The sequence below is a fragment of the Choloepus didactylus genome, chromosome 2 (genome assembly GCF_015220235.1).
Source record: "Choloepus didactylus isolate mChoDid1 chromosome 2, mChoDid1.pri, whole genome shotgun sequence".
In the NCBI taxonomy this organism is placed as follows: Eukaryota; Metazoa; Chordata; class Mammalia; order Pilosa; family Megalonychidae; genus Choloepus; species Choloepus didactylus.
Genome location: NC_051308.1, coordinates 31,389,573 through 31,416,254, shown reverse-complemented (window position 1 = coordinate 31,416,254; position 26,682 = coordinate 31,389,573). Strand labels below are relative to the sequence as shown.

At 34.4% G+C, this 26,682-nt stretch overlaps 1 protein-coding gene across 2 annotated transcripts in view; it reads left to right on the top strand.

Moving 5' to 3' along the window:
• SMYD3 (SET and MYND domain containing 3) overlaps positions 1 to 26,682 on the top strand; it is an 839,570-nt gene that overhangs the window by 217,893 nt on the left and 594,995 nt on the right. The window contains exons 2-5 of one of the 2 annotated variants that reach the window (XM_037822565.1): positions 1,499 to 1,562; positions 20,149 to 20,256; positions 21,157 to 21,214; positions 22,860 to 22,996. In XM_037822565.1, the coding sequence (XP_037678493.1) occupies positions 1,499 to 1,562; positions 20,149 to 20,256; positions 21,157 to 21,214; positions 22,860 to 22,996 (367 nt within the window). Of the gene's footprint in view, positions 1 to 1,498; positions 1,563 to 20,148; positions 20,257 to 21,156; positions 21,215 to 22,465; positions 22,566 to 22,859; positions 22,997 to 26,682 lie in introns of those variants that run through there. The other variant, XM_037822568.1, reaches the window with a different exon arrangement.

Genomic DNA, 26,682 nt, shown 5'->3' with positions numbered 1-26,682 from the left:
GGTGATTATAGTTTTAGCAGGCAGTGAAGGGTTAATCTCTTTAGGTGGAGGTTGGGTGGCAGGCTCCTCAGGGTGGACTGGAGATGGGAAAGCTGTTTCCTCTAAGCAGAGTAGAGGTTTGGTAGCTGTCTCCTCACAGCAGACTGGAAGTGGGGGTGGGGGGCTGTTTCTTCAGGGCAGACCATTACAGGTGTATCTAGCAAAGACTCAGCAGAATCCAGGGTTCCAATATCCTCACTGCCATTATTATCAATCCATATGTCCCCATCCCAAGTTTCAGGATCCCATTCTTTTCCAGTCAAAGTAATCTTTTACTTTAACACTAGATACCCTGCCAGGTTGAGATTTTAGTTTACATTATAAATCTGCTACTTGCATCATGAGACTCTGGGTCTGGTTTTCAGAAATCTCAAGTCTGCAGCCACAGGAAATAAGATTTTTTTCAGGGCACACATAGAAACCTTTACATCTGTCAATGGTGCCTAAGTTTCAAATTTGAAGCCTTTAGCTAGTCCCTTTCTCTTATAACTTTATCCACTGTATCTAAGAGCAACCAGCCAATATCATTATACCTCTTAACTCCGCAAAACTCTGTTAAAGTGTCGAAAACACTGTCACCCAGAGCCTTTCTTTGTACAAGGGTATGATTAGGAGAATCATATGGTGATGTTTTGCTCATCTCCATTGCCAACTCACAGCATGGACTGTCAGTGCCATCTTGATTATTGGAAATGGAATCTAATCAGAGTAGAAAACCAATTGTAAAAGTCCATTTTAAGATTCTATTTCTCAAGAATATACAAGCTGTATTAGTTAGGGTTCTCTAGGGAAGTAGAACCAACAAGAGATATCTGTAAATATAGGATTTATGAAAGTGTCTCATACAACTGTGGGATGCACGAGTCCAAATTCCATAGGGCAGGCAGGAAACTGGCAACACCGATGAAGGTGTTCAATAAACTCGTCAGTAGATGCTGTCTAGCTGAACAGGAAGCGAATGTCCTCCATCTGTCTCGCTTAAAAGCCTTCAACTGATTGGATTAAATCTAGCTGATTGAGTTATCTCATTGCGGAAGACATGCCCTTTGTTGATGTAATCAGTCACGGGTGCAGTCAATTGACTGATGAGTTAATAAACCAGCCTTCTAGTTTATTAACTGGCCACAAATGTCCTTGCAGTAAAGGTTAGGCCAGTGCTTGCTTGACCAGACTCTTGACACTGTCATCTGGCCAAGCTGACACATGAACCTAGCCATCACAAATTGGGAATCTCTGTATTTTAATTAAATTTATGTTAAAAGAACATTAGTTATTATATAAATGTCTAACATTAAAGGGGAAAGAGGGTATTTAACAGTATGAAATTCTAAATTTTAAGGGACCACACTTACGGACTGAGGAGAATATATTTGCGTTAATATATTGATTTATGGTTTTTTTTCTTCCACTAAATACAGTACTTACACATTTTCTTATGTGGAATTTATTTTTTTAACAGGAAGGAAACGCTTCTGCGATGCTCTCAATGCCGTGTTGCCAAATACTGTAGTGCCAAGTGTCAGGTAAAAATGTTCAGCTTTTTAGAAGTGAATCTTCAAATTTGCTACTCTTAAAATTTGCCTGTTAGCCAATTTTTGTTTCTTTACAATCTTTGATTTATTTTAACTTATATTTCCTTCAATTTAAAAATCAGTATATATATATAAGGTAAAAACTGTATACCCAAAGGGAAGTAAATGTTTTCTCTCCATCTTCTTGCCCCCTGACCCCGATCCCATTTTCCCAGAGATAACCATTAAGTTTCTTCTGTGTCTTTGCAGCATTTTCTTGTGCAAAGACATTCATGTATCTATATCTGTTGTTAAAAAAAACATATATAGGTTTCTCTGGCACAAGTTCTTATATACCTTGATTTTCTTTTTCATTTAATAATCTATCTAGAGGAATCATTCCATATATTCCACTATAGAGTGCATCATAATCATGATTTCCCCATTAATGAATGCTTAAATTATTTTCAGTTTTTGTTATTGGCCATCAATGCACCAAGCATTCTTTTGTACAGATTTTTGCAAACTTCTGCAAATTAATTATAGGATAAACTCCTTCAAGTGGTATTGATTAGTGAAAAGATCTGTAACTTTTAAAGATAATGCCAAATTACCTTCCAAGAGTTTGAGTTAATTTACACCTATGGATAGTCCATGAGAGTACCTTCTTTAACATCTTTGAAATTCTTTAAAGGATGTATAATTAACATTTGACATGACCTTTTCTTCTAACCTTATGATTAACCATTAATAAGAAATGTAATTATGAATTACCTCATATTAAATGTAATTATGAATTACCTTTAATGAATTGCCTCATATTAGAAAATCTAATTGGAGGTTTTGTGTCTGTCACTAGCCCCCCATCCTCTAGCCATCCTTGTTGTTGTGTGTGGTATGTGTGTATGTTCATATGTGTTTGTGTTTCCTTCTTTTTATTTCGGCCATGCTTATCTGAGATAGTCTGTTTTTAAGGTAATTTTCCCAGACTACTGATAGAATGATTGTAAGGAAAAATTAACCAAAATTTAAAAAAGTAAAAAAAATTAAGAGACCCATGTTCTAGTGCTAATTCTGTCATTAGCCAGTTATAGTATCCTGGAACAAACCATTAAACTTTACAGGCCTCAGTTTCCTAATTTGTACTACAAATAATAGCTAATATTTATTAGTCATCTACTATGTGCGAGGCATTGTAACATTCCATTTAATCTTTATGCGAATCCTGTGAGGATTAAGTACTTTTATTATGATTGTTTTACTACTAATGAAACTGAGGTGCAGAGAGGAAAGTAACCTGCTGAAATTCCTACAGGCTAATGAGCACTGGACTTTGGAAAATGAACCCAGGTAGTAATACTCCAAAATTTTAACTTCTCTTCTAGCCCTAAATTTTACCCTTGCTCTCATAGTGTGATTAGGTCTATTTTTCTGTGATCTATTATATTTTTTATTTGTTTCTCTATTTCCAAGAAACAACAACAAACAAACAAAAATAGAAAGTTAGTAGTAAACTTTCCTGGGAAAAATAAGCACTGTTTGTATTAATGGAATTGTTTTTAACTCATTATACCGAATATATGTAATATCATTAACAACAACAATCACAAAAAGCAAAAACAAAAACTCATGCTTTTTCTACAGGATAAATTCCGGAAAGGTTGTAGTGACTCTATAGCTACTTTATTTTGTGAAACTGAGCTGCATGGATTCAGGGAATTTCAAGTTAAGAAGACTACCTGTGGAATCCAAAAGTTATCATATTACTTCTGACACATCGTTTCGGTGAACTTTCTTTCTAATCTCAATGACTGAAACATTTACTTTCATTTTTCCCTTTTTTTAATAAATAATCTTTTTTTTCTTCAATGCTGTTTCCTCCTTTTGTAGTACATACACTAAAGGGGGAAAAGCCTTTATCTGATTAGAATGAGTGGAGGGACTTTGGCAGGTGGGTATGTCATTTTCATTCTCCAAGTGCGTATATGTTTACTATATATATTGGCTGTTTATTCCAGAATCAATAATAATATCATCATTAGATATACTTTGGAAGGTAATGGGAGAATAGCCAGGTATCATGTATTACACCAGCTAGTATGTGTGTTTTGTGTTTGGGGATGGAGTGGGTGGGTGGGAAGCAAGTGTATAAGATGGGATGAGAATCAAAGATTGGCCAAAACATATGCATTTAAACTGCTTTGTTTAGCTCAACATTGAAGTAAAGCATTAAACATTTTAATTATTGTGGATACCTACAAAGCAGCACAAAATTAATCTGACACCTGAACTATGAATAGTAATAAGCAGGAGGCAAAACACTTGGAATGTAAATTGATATGTAGGATATGAATTTATAGCATGAAATCTATAGTATGTACCCCAGGGGAATATAATTTTGGTTTATTGGCTTAGCATTTGATGAGTGGGACTGTGGCATCAACTGAGTTGTCTGAGACAGGCTATTGGGATATTATAGGGTGTGATTTCTCCCTTGTGCCTAAAAGGACTGTATAAGTGCCATCAGTTTTCACATTTATTTTTTTTTCCTCACCTTTCATTTTTTTAATGCAATTTTATTGAGATATATTCACAGGCCATATAATCCATCCGAAGTATACAATCAGTGACACAGTATCATCATGTAGTTGTGTATTCATCACCACAGTCAATTTTTGAGCATTTTCATTACTCCAAAATAAAGAAAAATATATAAGAAAATAAAAAAGAAACAAAAAAGAATACCCAAACTAACCTATACCCCTTATCCCCCCCCATTATTTATATATTTTTGTCATTATTTTATTACTCATCTGCCCATACACTGGTTAAAGGGAGTGTCAGTCACCAGATTTTCACTATCACATGGTTCGCATTGTAAAAGCTACATAGTTATACAGTCATCATCAAGAATTAAGTCTGCTGGATTACCATTCAACATTTTCAGGTATTTCCTTCTAGCTATTCTAATACACTAGAAACTAAAAAGGGATATCTATATAATACATAAGAATAACCTCCAGAATGACCTCTCAACTCTATTTGAGATCTCTCTGCCACTGAAACTTTATTTTGTTTAATTTCTTTTCCCCTATTTTGATCAAGATGGCGTTCCCAATTTCATTATAATACATTATAATACATTTTCATTATAAAAATTAGCACAGTGTAATTATTTTCATTATAAAAATTAGCACAGTATAGAATCATACAGAGTAAAAAGTGAAAGTCTGTCTCCTGCCTGCCTCCTTCCTCTACTCCTGTGTCTGTAATCCGAGGTAATCCCGGAGTTCTGTTTTGTGAGCAAAAGATATATACCAAACTCTATTATGATTCATACATAATATACAAAGATAGATATATATTTACTGCTACATACATTATTGTTTCTGATACTAACCAAAACGTTTTAGTCATCAGTGGCTTGTATTTCTCTGTCTATACCTTATTATGAGGTTTCATCTAATATAATAGAAGGATTATGTATGGACAGCAGTTGCATTTCTTTATTGGTATGTTCAGATCATCACAAAAGATAAGATCAAAGAGGAGGAACAGGCTAAATCTTCTCATGTAAAGCATTCTCAAAATTTTTAAAAAATGGCAGCAATATTAATAGTTAAGTGAACCAATTTTAATCAAATTCACCAATTTTATTTCACCTCTACTTGATTCAATTTGATTCATAATATGCGTATTCCTAATTGAACTAATTGCTGAGCAAAATAAGTAGCTGGGCACTGTATCAAATGGTAATTTATATAATTAAAAATACTGTGTTAGCAATGAGAGGCTCTATTTTGGTCGATAATTTTAAAAAGTGTGAATCATAGTTTTGGTTTTACATTTTATGCTTAGTTGTAAAATAATTTGATTCATTCTTGATGGGTAGAAAATTAATTCCAATTTAGCAAGCACTTAATGGTGATTAATAAGTTATTTTCTAGAATATGTATCCAAAGGTGGTGATAATGAAGGAAGCCAGGCCCTTTGTTTATCTCATAAATAGTTCTGTGCCAGGCTTTAGACTGATGTTAAATAGAACATAAACTGAGTATTCTGTAAAGAAGTCTACTTTTATCTCATTGTAAAGAAAAAGGGAGTACTGCATAAAGGTAAAAGAAATTTTGATCACATTTAAATTATTACCTCCATGAATTTCTGGAGCCCTGAGCTTTTTCCTTTTCACTGTCAGCCTTCCGAGTGAGATCATCAACTCCCATGACTTAAAGTGTCATTTATACATTAATGATTCTTGAGACTCTATCTTCAACTTTCTCTTTTGTCCTAAGCATTGGACCCATATCTACAGTTACTTACTACACACTGCCATCTGGCTGTTGCACATGTGTCTCAAATGCCATCTGCCTAAACCTGAACTTATCTTCCCCCCAAAATGCTTTGCCTCATGTTTTTCAGCCTTAGTGAATAACTTCTTCAGCTACTCAGCTGTCCAAGTTGTCTGGATGTGTTCACTGATCCCCATTCTTTCTAGGCCCCCACATCCAGTTAATCACCAGGTTTTGCTGATTTTACCCCCTAAATATTTACTGAATTGGTTCACTCTTTTCCAGTGTCTCTTCCATTACTCTTGTTCACATGACCATGATCTCTTTGCTAGATTAACTGCACTCTTTGCTCACATTCATGCCAGCTTCCATTCTACATGGGAGCAAGCCAAAAGTGATCATTTTGGAATGCAAATATGATTTGTCACTCCGATGCTAAAAACCCTTCTGTGGCCCTCTTTGCCCTCAGAATGAATTTCAAACTCTGTGACTTTGCCACCCTTTGATTTCTAGGCCTTTGGCTAGGTTAGAGCTTCAGCCTGGACGCAGACCTCTCCCTTAACTCATAAACTCCTATTTATCCTTTAGGACTGTGATTAAATGTCACTTCCTCCCTAAATCCCTGAGAATAGTTTGTCTCATACAGAAACTTAATTATTTTAATAATCGGTTTCTGTGCCTGTGGTTTGCAATGAGATGGTCAAGCTCCTTGAGTGTATGTTCTGTGCAGTATCCCAATGTATCATAATGTATCACTGGTGTATCCTGATGTAGCATAATTTATTGATTAAATGAAAGAATAAATTCATTAGTGATATTTGTTGTCTTTACTTACATTTAAAAAAAATTACAGCATCTTTAAATAATGTGCCCCTAGTAATATTCCTGGATTCTTCAGTATAGGCATTATCTACTTACTTTCTGCTCTGATAGACAATTTAGCTCATCTTCTCCAACATCCACTTCCCCTGCCTTTGCTTATATTATATTGTCCTATCAGAATCCTCCATTCATCCAGAGTTCATTCTATAGATATTTATTGAGTACCTACTAGACAGGTACTACCGTACTTTTTGGGGGTTGGGGTAGTGGGTGGTGATCAGTGGACAAGCAAACAAGGTCATGGCTTTTATAAAGCTTATGTATGGAGTAGGGAGACAGTAACAAATGCCCTTGATTATGTGATTGAATGTGGTAGAGTGAGCAAGGACTCATCTTTGAATGGGTGATTAGAGAAGGGCTTCCTGTAGAAATCTAAAAGACAAAACTAGCCAGCTGTGGAAAGATCTGGGAACAGATTTTCTACATAAAATGAACAGTAAATATGAAGGTGCTGAAGTAGGAACAAGCTTGGCATAATAGAGGAATAAAAAGGAAGACTGGGTGGTTGGAGATGAGGTCAGTGAAGTAAATGTTGATTTTATTGTGGATTCATCTATCTGTTAATTTATTCAACAAATATTAGTGACACTACCAGCACTTTTCTAGCACTTTTCTAGGCTCTAGTACAATATTACTGAGTAAGACACAGAAATCCCTGCTCTCATGGAGGTGACGTCTTCAATTACAATTGAATTTTCAATTACAATTTCATTACAATATATATTATCATCTAATTCTTATACCTCAAATACAGGCGGTAGGAGAATAGAAAGTGATATGGATTGGGAGGCCATTATATATGTACACATACACGCGCACACACACACAGACAGAGGGAAAGGGAAAGGAAAATAGAGGAAGGAAAGGAAGACCTCTCAAGAGTTGGCATTTAAGTGGACTCCTGAAAGAAGTAATTGAGATATGTGAAAATCTGGGTGAAGAGGGTATCAGGTTAAACATAAATGAAGTGTATGGTAGATCAGAGTGAGCAACGAGGAGAGTTGTAGGATATAAGGTTGGAGAGAGAGAAGAGGCCAGGATTCGAGGCCCTTATATTCTATGATTAAGAATTTACACTTTTCTGGTAATAGCTGGTGTGAAGGTAGTACAGCATTGGGATTGTAATTAATCCCACTGAATGGAATGCTTGGGAGTGGTTGAGATGGAAAAGTTAACGTTGTATACATGTTTCCACAATTGAAAAAAAAGAGTGACAAAAGAGACAGTGACAACTAAATACTATCTATATCCTGGACTGGGACTAATATGGAAGAGAAAAGGCCTCAAAGGACATTATTAGGACATAAGAAAAAATGGGAATATATACTATAAGCTTTATATCAATGTTAAATTGCTTGAACTTGATAAAAGTGCTTAACATAGTAATGAATATCTTTGTTCTCAGAAAATATAGATGGAAATATTAAGTGTTAAGGAACGTGATATATACAAACTACTCTCAAATGTTTAGAAAATAGATAGCCAGATAGATAGATAGATAGATAGATAGACAGACAGACAGACAGACAGACAGAAAAAGAATTTATGTCTATTTTATGTATCATAGGCTGCTATTAAGGATTCTAAATGGTGGGGGCAGGGATGAATATTATGATCTGACTTAGATTTTAAAAGGATCTTTCTATCTGCTGCAGTATGGTCTATAGAAAGGCTAGAGTAGAGGCTAAGAAACAAGTTTGAAGGTTATTACAGTATTCTCTTCCAGATATAATGGTGGCTGTGACTAGAATAGTAGCGGTAAAGATAAAATTGATTAGATTTGGGATATCTTTTGAAGGAAGAGCTGTCTCTATTAGATTGTGGATTGATTGGTTATTGATTGATTGATTAACTTAAGTATTTGTTGAGAACTTAGTATGTACTAACACTGATATAGTCAAGAGCTCTGGGGTGGCTTGGATTAGGGTGATACCAGTAGAGGTGGTGAGAAATGATTGGATTTGAGACATATTTTGAAGGTATACTTGAAAGAATTTGCCAATAGATTAGATGTAAGAGGTAATGCACAAGAAGTCAGAAATAAAAGTTCCTGGCTTGAGCAACTTTGTGTGAATGGTGGTGCCTCTTACTGAGTTACAGAAATCTTGGGAAAGAGCAGGCTCTGAGAGGAGAATCCTAATTTACAAATTTTGAATTTGTGCTTCTTTAACATGTACATAGAGATGTTGAATAGGCAACTGGATATACTGTGTGGAGCTGGGAGTGGAGATAGAAATAAAAGTGGATTGAATGTGGGGAGGTAGAAAAAGAGAAGCATGAAGAATCATGTGTTGATGATTATCCCATTTACTGATATGGGGCAGAGGGTTGCTGTGTAAGAGACCTGGTTTTAGGTGGGAAAATTCTGCTGTAGCCATGTTAGGTTTGAGATGACTATTATATACCTGTTAGACTTCAGTTCTTCTTCTGGTGTCCATAACCTTGAACTATACGTGCATGTCTGGTATATGGTAACTCTTCATTCCCTGTATTTTCAGCTGAAGATGTTAGTATTCCCACTCTGCTCCATCTCTTATTATTCTGTTTCCTATTATTTGTAAACTGTACCTTCACTTCTATATTGTCAAATTGATGACATTTACATTCTGTTTGATAACACAAAACTAAATCCTGTCTATTAGTTAATTCTGAAGTTTCAAAATCAGTAATAATAAATGATTTTTAAAATATCACTCTATAGATCAATAGATTCTGATTCAATGCAACCCATTCAAAATCCCAGAAATTGAAAAGCTGACTGAAATTTATATGAAAACGTGAAAGACTTAGACTAGGTTCTTTATGAAAAAGCTACAGTAATCAAGACAGTGTAAAATTGGCGTAAGGAGAGACATAATAGATTAATAGAATAGAATAGAATGGAATAGAAGACTCCAGATAGGCTCACGCTTGTATGACCAATTGACTTTCAACAAAGGTGCCAAAGAAATCCAGTGGTGAAAGGATAGTTTTCAACAGATTGTACTGAATAAGCTCATGGAAAAAAAAAATGAACCTTGACCTTTATTTTACATCATATAAAAAAATTATCTTGCAATAGATTATATGCTTAATCTTAAAAGCTAAAACTGTAAAAGTTTTAGAAGAAAACAGGAGAAAATATTTGAATCTGGGATAGGTAAAGATTTCTTAGGCAGCACACAAAATATACTTAGCATTAAAGAAAAATTGATAAATTAGGCTTCATCAAAATTAAACCTTTCTACTCTTTGAAAGATACCAATAATAAAGCAAAAAGGCAAACTACAAACTGTGAGAAATATTTGCAGTACTTATATATCTGACCAAGGACTTGAATCCAGAATTTATAAAGAGCTCTTTTAATTCAATAATAAGACACCAAATAAAATGGGCAGAAGATTTGAACAGATACTTCATGAAGATATACAAATAGATACTTCAAGAAGATATACATTAACAGATCTCAAGGTCATTAGTCATCAGGAAAATGAAAATTAAAACAACAATGAGATATCACTATACACCCACTAGAATGATCAAAGTTAAAAAGACTGACCATACCAAGTGCTGACAATCTTGTGGGCCAACTGGAATTCTCACATTTTGTTTGTGAGAATGTAAAATTTTACAATCACTTTGGAAAACAGTTTGGCAGTTTTTAATGTTAATGTGCAGTTATCAAATGACCCAGCAATTCTCCTAGGTGTTTACTTAAGAGATATGAAAACATATGTCTACAAAAAGACTTGTACATGAACATTCATAGCAGCTTTATTTTTAATAGCCAAAACTTGGAAACAGCCCTCATGTACATCAACAACAGATGAATGAATAAACATTCTTTTGGTATGATTTACAAGATACTATTACTTGGCCACAAAAAGGAGCAAACTGCTGATATATACAGCAGTATGAGTGATTCTCACAAACATACAAAGGGGATAAAGCTAGATACAAAAAATAATACTGTTCTAGAACAGACAAAACTAATCTATAATGATTGAGTCCAGATCTCTTGTTGCCTGGAGTAGGGGTGGAGGGCTTGATGTAAAGGGTCAAAAAGGAACTTTGGGAATAATGACACATTTTGAGTCTTAATTTTTGCATGGATTACATGGCTATATATATATTTTTCAAAATTCATCAAACTATTCTCTTAAACTGGTACATTGTATTATAATATAAATATACCTCAATAAGTTTAAAAAATAATGCTCTATCATCCTGCAGAGAAATTCCTTAGAAAATCCTACAAACATACTCAAAACTTCCAAATAGCTTTTTAGTGTTCTACTCTTAAATATGAGTATATAATCAATGATTATCAGACACTTGAAGAAAGTATCTTAAAAAATAAATAAATAATGCTGACTGCAGAGCCAGTAAATGCACACTAATTGCATTTCTTTCTCTGTAATACAATTATCACAACCTTCAAACCACTCAAAGTATGAGACTGATGTTTGAGGAAACAATTATAGGAGGGTAAAATTGGAGGCAGGAAGATCAGGTAGAAGGCTATACCACTGGTCTGGACCAGAGATGTTCCATGTATCACATCTAATTGGAGTATCCATTTAAAGGTCACTGCTTACTTAAAATCATGCCAATAGTAAGGAGATGTTTTGAGACTTTGGTATTCAGACCTTTGGTTAATTCTCTCTTTTTTAGCCACTTTTCAATCCTATTCTCTGTCTGACATGCCTTCCAGATCCTCTCTGGAGTTCCGCTAGGCAGGTTGGCTCCTTCTCATAAACAGCTCTCCTTTAGCTGTGGCCTCCTCTGCTCTGCTTTATCTGCCTGCCCTCCTAGAGCCACTTTCTGATGTACAGAAATGAAGTTAAATCCCTCTTCCATTGATGACCTTTCCAGTTCACATCAAAAATTAAAAACTTGAAAATTACTTGTACTGGGGAGATTAGATGCATGTGTCCAGTCTGCCATGTTGAACTAGAACCCTGAGTTGATATTTTGATTAATCTTGCATGGAATTTTCTTTAAAATCAAATTGAAGGTCCATGGAGGTGAATGGTTTTGCTTTTCCGTTTCTGTCATAACTACTCAAGTCTTTTGTTGAAGCATGAAACAAATCAGTATAAATGAATGAGTGTGGCTGTGTTCCAGTAAACCGTCACATAAACAAGTGGCAGTTTGGATTTGATACATGGGCCGTAGTTTGCTGAGTCCTTCATTAGATGATGATTGTCTTACTTTGGAGGATTAATGTTATTATTACCTCTTCTTTTATGGTTCCTCAGTTAACCAGGAGACTATAATTCCTATTTTCCTAAGAAGTAATAATTTATTATTGTTTCTTTTATTTTGTCAGCTTTATACCCTATGACCATTTATTTTCCTACCTTACTTCTGTCTAATTTGAATAAGGCTAGTGGGAAAGTGCTCATGTTCTACTTTCTATACAACATTCAGTAACCTTTTCAAGTGATAAGTCTTAATGTTTATCACTGAATCTCCAGCATGCTCTATGGAGATTTTATGCAAGATTTTAATCAATACCTGTCAGTCAGCTGGAGGTGTTAGACAACCTGCTTAGCCTTCCAGTTTTCTTTTCCCAGATTCCAGCTTTTCAGATCTGCATGTATCTGACAACCTGTAATTTAATATTGGATTACAGTTTGGGCATAAAGGAAGAGGTATTCTTTATTTCTATTAAGCAGTCTGGAAGTGAATGGAAAACTGTCAAGTCTCATATCTTTCCTGCAAGTTGCATGGCAGCTCAACTATCCTAAGTTTTACCAGTAAGAATCTCTCTAGAAGATTGTGAGTAGACTGAATCATGAATATGTAGGAAAAATATTTATTGTGACAATACTTCACATAAAAGATGTTTACTTAATGGTAGTTATTTGTCACACATGAAATTGTTGGGTAAGCTGGCTTTTAAAATAATTTGTTTTATTTTTTATGTATTTTAAACTAGCTTCTTTATCCTTAGTGATTCAAAATCTGAGGAAAATACTATTGCAAACTTTCAGTGTTAGGGAAGCCCAACCTGGGCAGGCTTCAAGCCTATTTTGACACAATTCAGATGTTTAGGAATGGATATCACAGAGCCATAAAATTTTATCATTGAAAGGCTGCCTTAAGAGATCATTGAATCCAGTCTTCTTACAGAATAAATTCCTGGTGAGCCCAGGTAATGAATTAGATGGGTTTCCCCCAGACCAGGCTCAGTAGGCTCAATATGCTATGACCTTACCATACTCCAACCTGTACAGTAATGGTAAATGAATGAGTATCCTAAATAAATAGTAAATGGTAAATAAATAAGTATCCTAACCAAAATACAATATGTAACAGTATTTAAATGGGTTATTGAGTCATAGTGATTTTGTATCCCAGGAGGAGAGGGAAATATTATAACAGTGCAAAGCTTGTTTTGAGTAAGAAAGAAGAAATAAATTGGAATTTCTCTTTCTATTGTAACATCTTATCAGTCCTCTCCTTTCATAATCAAGGAATCAGGACCATTTCAGTTTGGTCAAAGAAGGAATTGTTAGAGATTTGCTTTTCTTTATTTGTTTTGTTTGTGCATCCTTTTTTTTTTATGGCCTTAATTTCAGATAATCAGTGATAAAAATATAGTATATTATATTTCCTAAATAGTACTGGTTTTAGAATAAATCCTCAGATATTTATTGAACATTGGTTACATGCAAGATGCACCTTATGGTAGAATACTCATTTTAGGAAACCAGATGTAAATAAAGGTAAACTGATGAAACAAATTACCAGGTGAACCTTTGTATTACAGAGATTTCATCAGTATTACAAAAGGATTCATTGAAGCGTTTTTAACATTTAAAAATTAATGCATTTAAGCCATGCTTTGAGTTCAACCAGATTTTCAAACATATACACATCTGGAAAAGGTGAAAAATTTATTACCAGTTTCTTCATATGTTAAATCAGCATTCTTGTACTTATCTGTGTACATCATTTAAATTTTTAAGGATAAATTACTTTATGGATATTTTTTCTGTACCAACAATATGTACATTAAATTTTTTGATAGAAAATTATTACCAAACAGCCATTCAGAAAGGCTGGAGCAAATTCCAATTCTGCCAATCAAGCTAGAGAATGCTCACTTCTCCATACTCTATCAAGTACACCTTTAAATACTGTTAGTTTCATTTGTCTTTGCTAATCTAATGCATCATCTAGGTTATCTGATTTCTGTAAACATTTCTTTGAGGCCTGGTGGTGTGGTTTGTATTTTTTGTTTGTTTTTCTTTTTGGGGCATGAATTTCATATTCATGTCCTTGATTTTTAAAAAATTATAATATTCATCCTTTTCTTAGTTGTTTGTAAGACTTCTTTGTGTGCTGAAGACTTTGAACACCATGTCTTGTACACATGTTTTAGATTTTTTTTTCCTGGTTTGTGCTTTATCTTTCAGCCTTGTTTGTGGTGTTGGGTTTTCTTCTCCATGATGTATAGAAGTTATTTGTTTATATAGTTTAATATATTCATCTTTTACTTTATGCTTTCTGGATTTTATATCTTGATTAGAAACACTTTCCCTACCTCAGCATTGTAAAAGGTTATTTCTTATAGGGTTAATGTTCAGTGATAATTATAGAATATCTTATTGTTTCAAGATGTAATATGTGTGATGAACTTCTTTGTAATTTAGTATAGCTCAGTGGTGTTTTAACCTTAGCTGCACATGGAATCCCCTGCAGCAATTGAGAACAGTTTCAGCACCCTATCCTATCTCATTGGTACTTTCAGAATCTCTGCGGTGGGGTCAAGGCTGTGTATTTAAAAATATATATTTATGCACTGCATGTGTGTGGTATATGTAACTGTTTAGAATTGTTCCATATCTGATGTTTAGAGCTTTCTCAGACCCAGTGCCACTTTTTTTTAATGACAGATATTTTTGTCTCTGCTATCTTGAAATGAAATTTGTGGGTAATATAATGTATTTGCATGTTTTCAAAATATCAACATAATGTCATAACTGGAATATAAACAAGAAAGAAAATTAACATAGTTTATACTAAAATAACATATATTTTAAATGTAATTGCTCAGGCATGACTAGACTTGAAGACATAATTAACTAGTTCTGTGTTTGCACCTATACATAGGATCCTTGTGAGAAGCTAAGCTACAAATGCAGATGAGATGATATGTTGTAATGGAACTCAGAAACTGGATATGGTATTACCATTGTGGTATGATTTTATGAAACATTAACGTTAGATAAAGTTCTTAAAACAAAAATGCAGTCTTACTTCAGTTTACCTAGAAAATTCTATGCTATCAATACTGTGCAACACCCCTCCCTTCCCACAACAAAAATCTTGGTTTTTATATGTAAAAGGAGGTTTATCTCTAGGCCCCGATAATTATTAACAAATTTTTCACCGTTGTATAATGTCTAATAGGACATTTGAGGGTTGAGTGGGATATGGAACAACTCTTCATTGTACGGAACTGCCTCATGCAGGATGTTTGGCATCCTGAGTTCCTGCCCGTGAAATGCTAGTTGTGTTCCCCAAGCATTGTGGCAAACATACTCCCACAAACTTAGCAAACAGTCCTTAGGATTGGTATTACCCTCATTGAAAACCACTGGTTTAGATAATTCATTTATGTTTTGAATTGCTGTACATACTGTAAAATGTGTAGAAATATGTAGATTCTATAATAATTTGTTTTTTGAGTCATTCGTGTACTGTCACTTGGAATTGTGTTTTAGACATTTTCATTTCCTGCTTATTATGATCTAAAACTCTTATCTCCCATGGTTCTTGTTTCTTAATACAGTATTTTAATTTCCTTTGTCTCTGTGCCAATTTGCACATTGTGCATCATTGCTGATTTTCAGCTTTGAGAGCAGAAAGCATTACAAGCATCCAGTATTGCAAATACAATTTTAATTACATCCTGTATTTGCAGCAATGGGAGAAAATAGGAAAAAGTAAATCACAAAGGTTGTCTTTTGAGAAATTGGCAGGTAATATAAGACAAATATGCCATCAAAGTCTAGATAAAATTTAAAGTTTGTACAGTGAAGATAATGTCTAATTTTTTTGTATGATTGTGAAACAGTAATGCAGGTATTACTTCAAAGTCAAATGCAGGTACTTAAAAGATTTCTTTGTAAGCCGTTTCTGTGGTGTGGTTATGTTTGTAAGCTTTATGGTAAGATGTGATGGATGAAATTGAACAATAGATCCCACTTTCAAGCATGTGCTGTGCTTTCTATGTTTATACCTATAGATCTGATTCAGCTTTTAGATGAAAAGAGTGAATATCTTTGACTGAGGCAAATGGGAAGATAAGTGTCTTATCTGATGTTTTTATGCAGTGGTCTAGGGAATAGGCTTAAGAAACATTTGTCTGATTTCTAATTGAGAAAGTAGAGCTTGATATTAATTATGTTAAGGACTTTCAGTCATTTTTGACAAGAATTCTCCAGATTTTGCAGGTTTAATTCTGAATAATGTCATCTAAAGGATCAATTCGTTCATTATTTGGCAGTACATTTTGTAGTTACCTCTCCTTAGCAGGCTACCAGGACACTGAACGCCTGTTAAAACTGGAGATTTTAACGAAGCAGCTATGGATAAGCTAGCTCTTGCAGCTGAGAGTTGCATGGGTTAAAATCTGTTCTTAAGAACTTCTGGCCCCAATTATCTCTGCCCTATTTTACCTGGTATGATTCTTGTTCAGCTGGACACTAATTCAGGCATTTGAGAAGAGCCAAAGTTGCTTTCTTAAAAACCCAGTGGCACTGTGTGGTTCATTTCTGCCCACACAGTCTGTCTGGTGAAAGCATCTGTTAGGTTTCTAAATTTTTATAACCAAATGAAAACTCCTGCACCAAAGTCATACTTCTTCCTTCAATCAGTAATCAAAACACTCTAGTTTCTTGTCAGTGTGAATGGCTGTGAATTTTGTCTGCCTACCCCTTTCTCCTTCAAAGTCCAGCTGAAAGGAAGTCTATAGGTATGTCTGCATCAATATATACTAATCTATACTTTCAAAGGATGGCAGTAACAATCATGGAAAACTCTGAGTTAAACAATTTATACATGTTTCTTTATTGCAGAGCTTTTTAGAACTTTTAGTAAGTTAAATATGTTTTGCATCTCCAAGAAAGGGTCTACATGGTATGGCGTCTTCCAAACTTATTTGACAATAGAACCGTATTTTTTCAGGCATCTTATACATGTTAGTAATTCCTAGTTGCTACTCCAAGACTAGCACCTTAAACAAAAGAAACACTTTCTTTCAATGAGTTGTATTTTAATATTATGCTTTTCAATGAGTACTGACATTGGGAGAGGTCATATATAAAGCTGTTATGCATTTGTTGTAAATTATTGTTGATGATATTGTCCAGTATACTGATTAGCATTCTTGTAATAAAATTCGTCCTGTAATTAATACTAGGTAAAGCTATGTTTTCTTTTTTTTCTGTCTAATGAGAATTATATAACAATTATGCTTCGCTTTTTTCCTTGCCTATAAGGCATCTTAAATAAATGTAATGTTCAAATGCAGTAATTATTTGGCCTTCATGTTTAGCATGTTAAGAATTTTTACTGTCTCCTTGTATAATTAAGTAGGTTGGTAGTTAGATCCCAATTCTTGAATCTTACTTTCTTCATCTCTAATGTAAGGATAACACCTACCACTTATTATTGTGAAAATCAAAGGAAATGTCCTTTGTTAATTGTTTAGCCCTGCATTTGTTATATTATAGAATGCTAAGTAAATCCTAGGAGGCTTTCGTTTTTTCCCATGAGTTAAATATTTTTGTTTCAAATTTTAAAACCATATTTCATATACATCTTTACTTTGAAGCCAACTAACTCAGGTTTTTTTTTTTTTCCTTTTTTTTAGAATCAACTGAAGTATAAATACTAAAAATATAGATGGGACCATTACAAACATCACATTAAGAACAATTGCCATATTCTATGGCTAGGAGATTTCAAATAGTTGGGAGGTCATTCTGGAGGTTACTCTTATGCAGGTCTCAGCCAGATTTCACAAACTGCCCTAGTCTGCAAAGTCTCAAACAACAGTGCTCCTAAGGGCCCTAGGGATGTCCGAACAACATAGGCATGCCACATGGGTACTTGAAATCAATACTCCCTCAAAGGGCTCTATCTGGGAATCTGTGAAAAGCTATTTCTTCAATATAATATAGTTATATTCACTTATAAGTCCCATAACCATGATTCTTCTCCTTCTTTTACTTGAATCTGTAAGTTTCACTGTACTTGTTAAGTTTATTTCTCCATGACTTTAAGCCTCCAGATTGTGCCTATGCCAGTTGAACCCTGAAACCTATCAGATAGGTGGTCAACTCTCACTTTCCAGTCCTTTTGGCCTGCCCTGGACACTAACAGAAAGATAAGGTTGGATCAGCCCCATCCTGAAAGCAAGAAGTATCTTCAACAGCGAGTAAAATAATTCCATTCCTCTGCCCATAATATATACGTCCCTCCTCAGCTTGAAGCAGCCAGAGTGGTCATCATCGCAAATACCTCAAGATTGAGGAATAAACAAAGATAAGGAGGAATGAAACCACCAACTACAGTGGATTTATTGTTATTATCTTGTGTTAACTGAGTAATTTGTATCATTTCTGTTTAAAAAAAGCAACCAAAAAAAAAAAAAAAAAAAGAAAGAAAGAAAGAAAGAAAGAAAAGATCAGTAGTTGCCAGGGACTCAAGGGGGAGAGGGGATAAATAGTCAGAACACAAAATATTTTTAGGATAGTGAAACTATTTTGTGTGATGTTATAATGATGAATACATGTCATTATGCATTTGTCAAAACCTATAGAACTGAAAAATACAAAGAGTGAACCTAAATGTAAACTGTAGACTATAGTTAATAATAATGCTTCAATGTTATTCATCAGTTGTAAACATTAATGCACGATGTTAATAATAGGGGAAGCTATACACCAAGGGTGGGAAGTTGGGAAATGGGGTGGATATATGGAACAAATTCTATATATATCTGCTCAATTATTATGTAAATTTAAAACTGTACTGGGAAATTGTCTATTATTTTTGAAAAAAATGATTTTATGCCTGTATAATGGATCTCTAAACACTATTAAAAAATATGTCCATGATTTAAAAAAAAGAACAGTTGCCACAGTGGTTGTGAAGGAATGAAGTGAGGTAAACGTGAGTAGAGTTGATGGAAGGAGTGATGTACTACTTGTTAACATTGTTTCCTAGATTTGGCTTAATAGGAAACAAAAGCAGATATTCCAGGCTATCATCAACAATGTGAGTTGGGCAGTCTTTCTGAGAAAAATGCTGGCTTGAACTTGAAAATGAGTCATTTGGAGTAGCTGTAGTTATTTTGAAATTTTTGTTTGTGCTGCTTGTTTGTACTGCATGTGGAAAGGAGAGAGATATACTTGAGAAGGTTTTACATGTTCAAAAGTTAGGAAGGCAAATATACAATTTCTGAACAAGAAAGAGAGGGGACATCAGGCATTTCTGTGATGGAACTTCCAACTGTCATTTGCAATAGAACATGTTAGACATTGGACTTACTGCTCCCCATTCACCAGAGGTAAATATTAGATGTGCTGGGTTTTGTTTTCATATGGAAGAGATCCCATTTAAGGGAACGTGACATTTCTCGTTCAAGGGACAGGGATAGAATGTCCTTCCCTTTAGTTCACTTACCTCTAGCACTGCAAGATTGGTGACTCACTGGTCTCTTCAGCCACACCAGCACATGACTAGGATCATGGCTTAGGGGACCATATAATTTATCATCCAAAGCAGATACTTTGGGGAGTGAAAAGGGTTGCTTTTACTGATTAAGCCAGGAGAACAGGCATGAACTGGAATAGGCCTAGGCAAACTGGACATTTGGTCATTTTAGCTAATGGCTCCTTTCTATATTGCCTTCAAGAACAAAAAGGTTTTATAGTTTTGGGTACATATTAGCCCTTCTGATACATCTGTACTTGTTATATCATAGAAGTTCAGAAAGGTATCTCCCCTATTTTGATTTTCTTGAACCATGTGTTTCATTTTCTAATTTGGAGTGAGATTTTCTTTTTACATTCAAAATCACTGTCTATTATTGAATCCTATTTAATCAGTTAAAAGACTGTGTTTAGATTATTCAATAAGCAATAATGGTTTTTTCTTTGAACTGCACTAGCCAGGTAATAATCGGGGTGAATTAAAGGACAGAGGTGAAGCTGACACTATTAATGTCCTGGTTATTGCATACTTGGTAAAGACTGAATCCTGGGTCATTAACGGTATCAGAATATTGCCTTCATTTTCTATTTTGAAGTTATATTTGGGCTGTTGAAATGAAATTACTGTTGATGACTCTCGATGTTTAAAACCAGTGTAAAGGAAAGTTAAATTTTATGCGCTGTATACCTTCTCTGCTCCTGTCTTAACAGAAGAAAGCTTGGCCGGACCACAAGCGGGAATGCAAATGCCTAAAAAGCTGCAAACCCAGATATCCTCCAGACTCTGTACGACTTCTTGGCAGAGTAGTCGTCAGACTTGTGAGTATAAAACTCATGAAATATGCTCAAGGTTTAATTTAACGAAAGCACTTGTAGTTGCAATCGTTATTCATATTTAGGGCTGAAATTAAACCTATGCTAAGGTAGAAGGTGGTTATTCTAGGGATTATCTTAAGAGAAAAACTTGCTGTTTTCCTGTGCATTATAGCATCAATGGCAGTGATGAAGTCCACAGTCCCTCTTTGAAGGCCCTTTTATCTCCTACTGGGAATAGAGATTTAAGGGCCTGTGTTTTGGGTATTAGATGTTGATAATGTCCATTACAGTGCCTTTATAACTTTTCTACTGTGAATTAATGCACAGGGTAAATATACAATTTTTTGGTTGCTTCTTCAAGTAAGATTTTAATGGGAAGAGAATTAATCTTAAATGGAATAGTGCTTATATATATATTTAGATCCCAGATTCATTGAAATTGTTTCTTCTGCCCTTTCCTTATACTGCCAAAACAGCTGGTGGATTCTGTGGAATCTTCTTTTATAACAGACTTTGTTTTGCTAGGCTTTAGCATCAGTATCGCTTTTGCAAATTATTGCAGGCTTCAGCTCTGTTCTGTCCTGTTGTTTACTGGAGGGGGGTGTGCAGCCTAAAGATTTTATAAGTAAGAGAGCTTTAAGACTGTAGATATATGAAAACTTCTTGTAAAAACTTTTGCATTTGGAAATTAAACTGGTGGGTTAAGTTGCAACTTAGATTTTATTTTAATGTTGTTATAGATTAAGTAATTCAACCTTACAAAAGTGATGAAGAGAAAGAATATTAGAAAGTTGTCTTTTTAGTAGAATTTCTTTTAAATATCTAAAGGTATTCAAATTGATATTCATTTATATATTAGAACACTTGAAAATGTTTTTGGTGTTTTCTTCCTTGCCTTCACAGATGGAAGAAACACCCTCTGAATCTGAGAAACTTTATTCATTTTATGATCTGGAGTCAAGTAAGTGATTATCTATCAGCATACAAAAAAAAATATGTACCATTATTTGCTTAACTATGAACTGCTTTATTCTATAGTTTTGTTTTTCTGTTTCTTTATTCAGTGGGACAAAACTTAAAGAACTTTTTAATGTTTTTGTATGCTACAGATATGTTAAATTATTTAAATAACTCCGGTGTAGCTTTTGTCATACAGGAGTTTTTGAAGTGCCATGAATGTAGTCAGGTTAGGTGGCTGGGGAGTGTAAGACTTAGTCAGACTGACAAAAATAATTTTTTCTTCTTTATCTCTGTCCTTCTTTCCTTTCTTCCTTTTCTTAGTTTTCTTTCCTGGTTTCTTTTTGATGTCAAAGAACAGTGAAGTAGTGAAGTGAAGTAGTGAACAGGGAGTTACAGGGAGCTTTAAGATTCACTGGTCCTTTAGGCATTGAGGAAAGTAGAAATTACAGATGACTTAAATGACAGCTTTGCGAGTTGTCCCCTTAAACTACCCTGGTGGGTGGCCTAGCTGCTGGGATGACTAAAAGGCTTTCTAAATGTGTGCTAAACAAATGTAGGGTGTACTCTGCTTTGATATGGGCACAGAGTTTCTTCACTGAGGTTGTAAATAACTTCAACCTCAAACTAGCCAGAGCTCTGCATAGAGAAAATTTGCCACATAGTTTAATATTTCTGGATGGAGGCCAAGTAAGATGATGATCTTGTACAGATTTATGGTTATGGGATCATATGTGCCAATGATAATACATTATTATTTAAGAAATCATTGGGTTAATTGTTCTGTTGAACAAGTAATTTAAAGAAAATCTGCAGACCTGACATTAGCAACAAAGCTATGCTCCAGTTCAACCTGATGTATCTTTTCAGGTTTTAATATAGAAGTAATTAGTCATATTGTCTTGTTATATTGCTGCTAGGTAATTAACATGTCTTACAGTAGACTTTGACTATTAACATTAGTCCTGCTCATGCCATATATTCTGCTTAAAGTGAGATACAAACATTATTAATTGAATTATGTAACTCTTGCCTCTTTGTGGAATAATTTAAAGTGAGTTTTTAAAACAGGTAATAGTGGCTTTGGAACTTCTATGTCTGTGGATTATTTATTCAGCCTGAAAATAACTTGGAGTTGAGATTTCTGTAGTTGATCCATATTTTCTTCTTGTCGTACTTTCTATGTGACTAATTTCAATTATTTGAAATTAACTGAACTTTTTAATTCTCACTTTCTGTCTTTTTTGCCTTTGAGATGGTGATGTAAATTGCTTCATGGAAAACTTTGCTTAAATTCACTGATTTAAGAACTTTTGATGTTTTGGATATGTGTACAGGATGCTGTAGAAAATCTGGTAACACACACCTTTACTAATTTTGGTTTTAATGTTTTTGCATCTATATGTGCATTTATTTTGTTTTGATAGGCTTTTGATCTTATATTGTAGATGTGGTTTGGTAGAATTTATTTAATAAAGTATTTATTATGAAGCATAGTTGTCAAAAAATAAAAAGAGATGTATTTGCTGTATGTCAGAATGGAGTCTAGGGTAGGAAATATCTGGCTTAAAAGCTGCCATTGAATCCCTGAAAATTGTCCCTTAAAAGTGCACTTTGTGATTGCACTATTTATTTTCTCTTTCAAAAAGATATTAACAAACTCACTGAAGATAAGAAAGAGGGCCTCAGGCAACTTGCAGTGACATTTCAGCATTTCATGAGAGAAGAAATGCAGGATGCTTCTCAGCTGCCACCTTCCTTTGACGTTTTTGAAGCCTTTGCAAAAGTAAGTATTAAGTTTGGTATCTTTGTTGATGCCATAAATCAACTTTTTATTTCCTATTGTGTTGTTTATTACACAAAAGTCTTGAAACTCCCTGGAAAATCCAGGCCCTTTACGCCCTATCACTATCACATCCCTACCTCAAAAAAAACACAAAAAACAAAAAACAATGGAGAATGAGAGAATGTGTTGCCTATATGGAGAAGGGTATTACTTTTTCTGTTTCATGAGTATTCTTATTAATGGCCTGAGTACGTTCATGAACTTCTCAAAAGAAAGTAGCATATCCCATTATTTCTTACTAATGAATTTAAGTTTTCCATTGTATTAATTTGGTTTTGTGATGGTTGTTTCAGTATAAATGTCTTTGAAGTGAAAACTTTATTTAAATCCATTTCTGATTAAGTGAATTTAAGTATCCAAAAACATAACTGTTTTTGATTTGAAAATAATTGTCTAAAAATGTGTTTAGATGTTTCAGGTCAATAAAGTCCTCCACCAGGCATAGAAAACAGGTTTCATTTAGAATTTCATCTGTGATCTGTTGGTAGTGGCTACTTGAAGTGTTCTTTATGAAAATGATTCTGAGGGTTTGTTTGTGCCCAAGGATAAAGGGCACTATAACTGATTCTTAATATCTACCCTGGGAAAGGGAAGAAGAGTCAGATATACCACCCATACTGCTGTGTATTTGCTGTACTTGCTCTTTCATATTATATTTGGGTTTGTTTTAACATTGATCACATTTTAATAACAAGTAAAATTTCACATTTCAGAATGATTTTTGCCACTTCCTTTGTAACTTATGAACATACATTTAATGACTTAGTTATCCTTTGAGTACTTTCAAGGTAAGTTTTTAAATCTGCCTATTTTCTAAGAATTTAATTGTGATTAGTGTTATCCTTAGAGATTTTCCTAAATGTATTTTTATCCTTTGGGGTATGTGTGTATGACTTTCTTATTATGTCATCATAGTATTAAATTCTGGTTTATTTATAATTTAAAACAGAGTTCCAAATATAATGGTTGCTTAAAATGCATCTGAGAAGTTTTTCATGTTTATTTGATATACTTCCAAAATTATAACCTATAGGAGTACCATGGGTACAAAGAACACAGCTTGTTTTTAAACACTATCAAAAGCAACACTTGCTGAAAGATAAAAATACATCATATGATGACTGTAACTTCATTCCTAGTGTTAAGTCTGTGGCTATTCTGAGACAATGCTATTGGAATAATTTAAAAATATTCTAGTGCTAATTACGGCTGTTATTAATGCTCATGAAAAATACTTTAAAAATACTTTCTGTTGCTAAATGTAAAATGTAAAATTTTATCCTATTTGTCTTGTTCCTTTTTAACCAATTTTAATCTTATGTATCTTTCAATGATATTCTGTCAATGTTATGTAGGGGAGAAATTTTGTCTCTCTGTTTAGGCTGACAAATTTCAAGTAACATACTGTGTTCCTCCCCACATACTTTTATTTGTTATTGTTACAAAGGTAGAACATATACATTTTTAAGATTTTGAGGGGTATTGGATTCAGGTTTGAGATTTCTGTCAAAATGTAGGTTAATAATCAGAAGAAGCAATGTTAACCTAGGGCTCCTGTACTTATTTGTAAATTTTTTTTATATTTTGTGATTTGTGGATTATTTCTGCTTTTATGCTTGTCCTTGAGGAGAGTATACTTTTTTTATTTTTAAAGAATGGAATAGTTTTAAATTAAGCTAATTGGTGTTCTGCAAATCTCAGGGTTGAACCACCGAGCTCCTAATGTGGCAAGGGTGTGATGATGCAGATCACATGAAGCACACTGGAGTAGTTGGAGAGCACTGGGAAGATAATTTTCTCCCTACCTTCTCTCCCTCTCACCATTTTACTGGAATAGAATTAATCAAAGAGAAGAAATGGGCACCCCATAGCATAAACACTGTAGTCACTGCTTCTGTATGCACAAACTGTCAGGTTTAGTTCTATGTTGATATGCCTTCCACCTAATGAACTAACTTCTGAATTCAGGCTTTAATGAAGGTTGGCTTTACCTGGCCTCAGTAAATAAGCTCCTTGTTTTCTGTTTTACTTTTGGTCCCCCTTGTGCACATTCATTCAGGTTCTGTGCATTATTATATATGCTCAACTTAACTTAGCTGATGTTATTGTCATTGAAAGCATATGGAATTTTGAGAACTTCTTTTCTAAATTTGTTTGTATTGTAATTTTTTTCCCTTTTGGTTATGGATATTTTCAAAAATACTAAAAGTAGAGAGACTGGTATAATGAGTGCTGCAGGACCACTATGTTCAAAGACCTTTTGATAAAGGGCTATGGAAATATGTGGCTAATTTTAAATATGAAAATTATCTAGCAAGGTAAGAAACTTGGCAAGGTCAAAAGTCTTACTGGGAATATGCATAGCTTTATCAAACTTGTGTTTGCCTAGAAAGAAAAGGGTCAGTGGAGGATGAAATGTTCTTAAGCCTGAGAGAATGTTTCATTCTGCGCTGAGCTGATAACTTTTTCTAATAGAAGCGCGTGATTAATTCCTGAGAAGTTGGCAGTTTATATTTTGAACACTCTGGGGTTCTAGTGAAAAAATAGTATACCTTTCCTGTGAATGAGGTTCTCAGTGCCAAATGTGCTTCTGCTGCTTAGGTCTTGGCAGTATGTGGAAAAGTTCCCCTCTCCCCCCATTACTCCAAAGTCCGTACTATTTAGTCAATTTCTGGGTCACATTCCCATTGTTCCTCCCTTTCCTCCACTTCCTTCAGGCCACTGTTAGTCCCTCTCTCCCCTCATAAATGCACACAAACACACACACACACACACACACACACAGGTGCTTGCACACACAAATAGCAATTGGGGTTTAGATTTTTGGAGTTGGCTGTATAAATATGTACTGTCCATTTATGGATTTGTTGCCTGGCTGTACAGATTTAGTAGCAAGAGACATTGGAAGGAGAGATTTGTCTAGAGGAAGGTATCAAGGAGGACTTCATATAGGAAGTAAAAATTAATGTCATGAATTTTAGAAGCGAGTGTGGTCTTGGTAAACAGTTATAGACATTGGTCTAGAAATGCAGGTGAGGAGTGAGGAGGTGCTGAATCCTCCTGAGCTGAGGAAAATATATTAACTTCTTCTGGAAAAGGCTTGAAATGTTATCTGTGAAATACATGTTACAGTTGCATTAAGTAGTTACTGTAAGGATTTGAATAAAAGCTTGGTATTTAAAATGTTTGTTTTGTATTAGGTAGTAATGGAAAATTAGTAAGGGTAGTGGTAGCTCAAGAATTTCCGTATAAAGGGGCCTTCAGAGTGATGATCTGGTTGGATGGAGAGGCTAGAGCAGTTGACTTGAAGTTTCATTTGCATAGCAGTTTGTTTGTTGTTAAACTTTGTTCCTTGAGGTTATATGGCTGAATTAAAGTATAGGGTGTGAGGACTAGAAGGGGGTGATTGCCACTGACAGGAATGAAGGTAGCCAAAGAGTAGAAGTTGCTCTGGAGATATTTGTTACAATACCAGAGACACATGATTATTTATATATTCACAGAAAATAGAGGTTAAGTTAATCTCTGCTATCCAAATTGTTTAGAGAAGAGAAGACTTATGTATACTTCTCTACAAGCCTCTCCCGTCCCACACTTTTGGTTCTTCCACTTCTGCCTTCAATCAG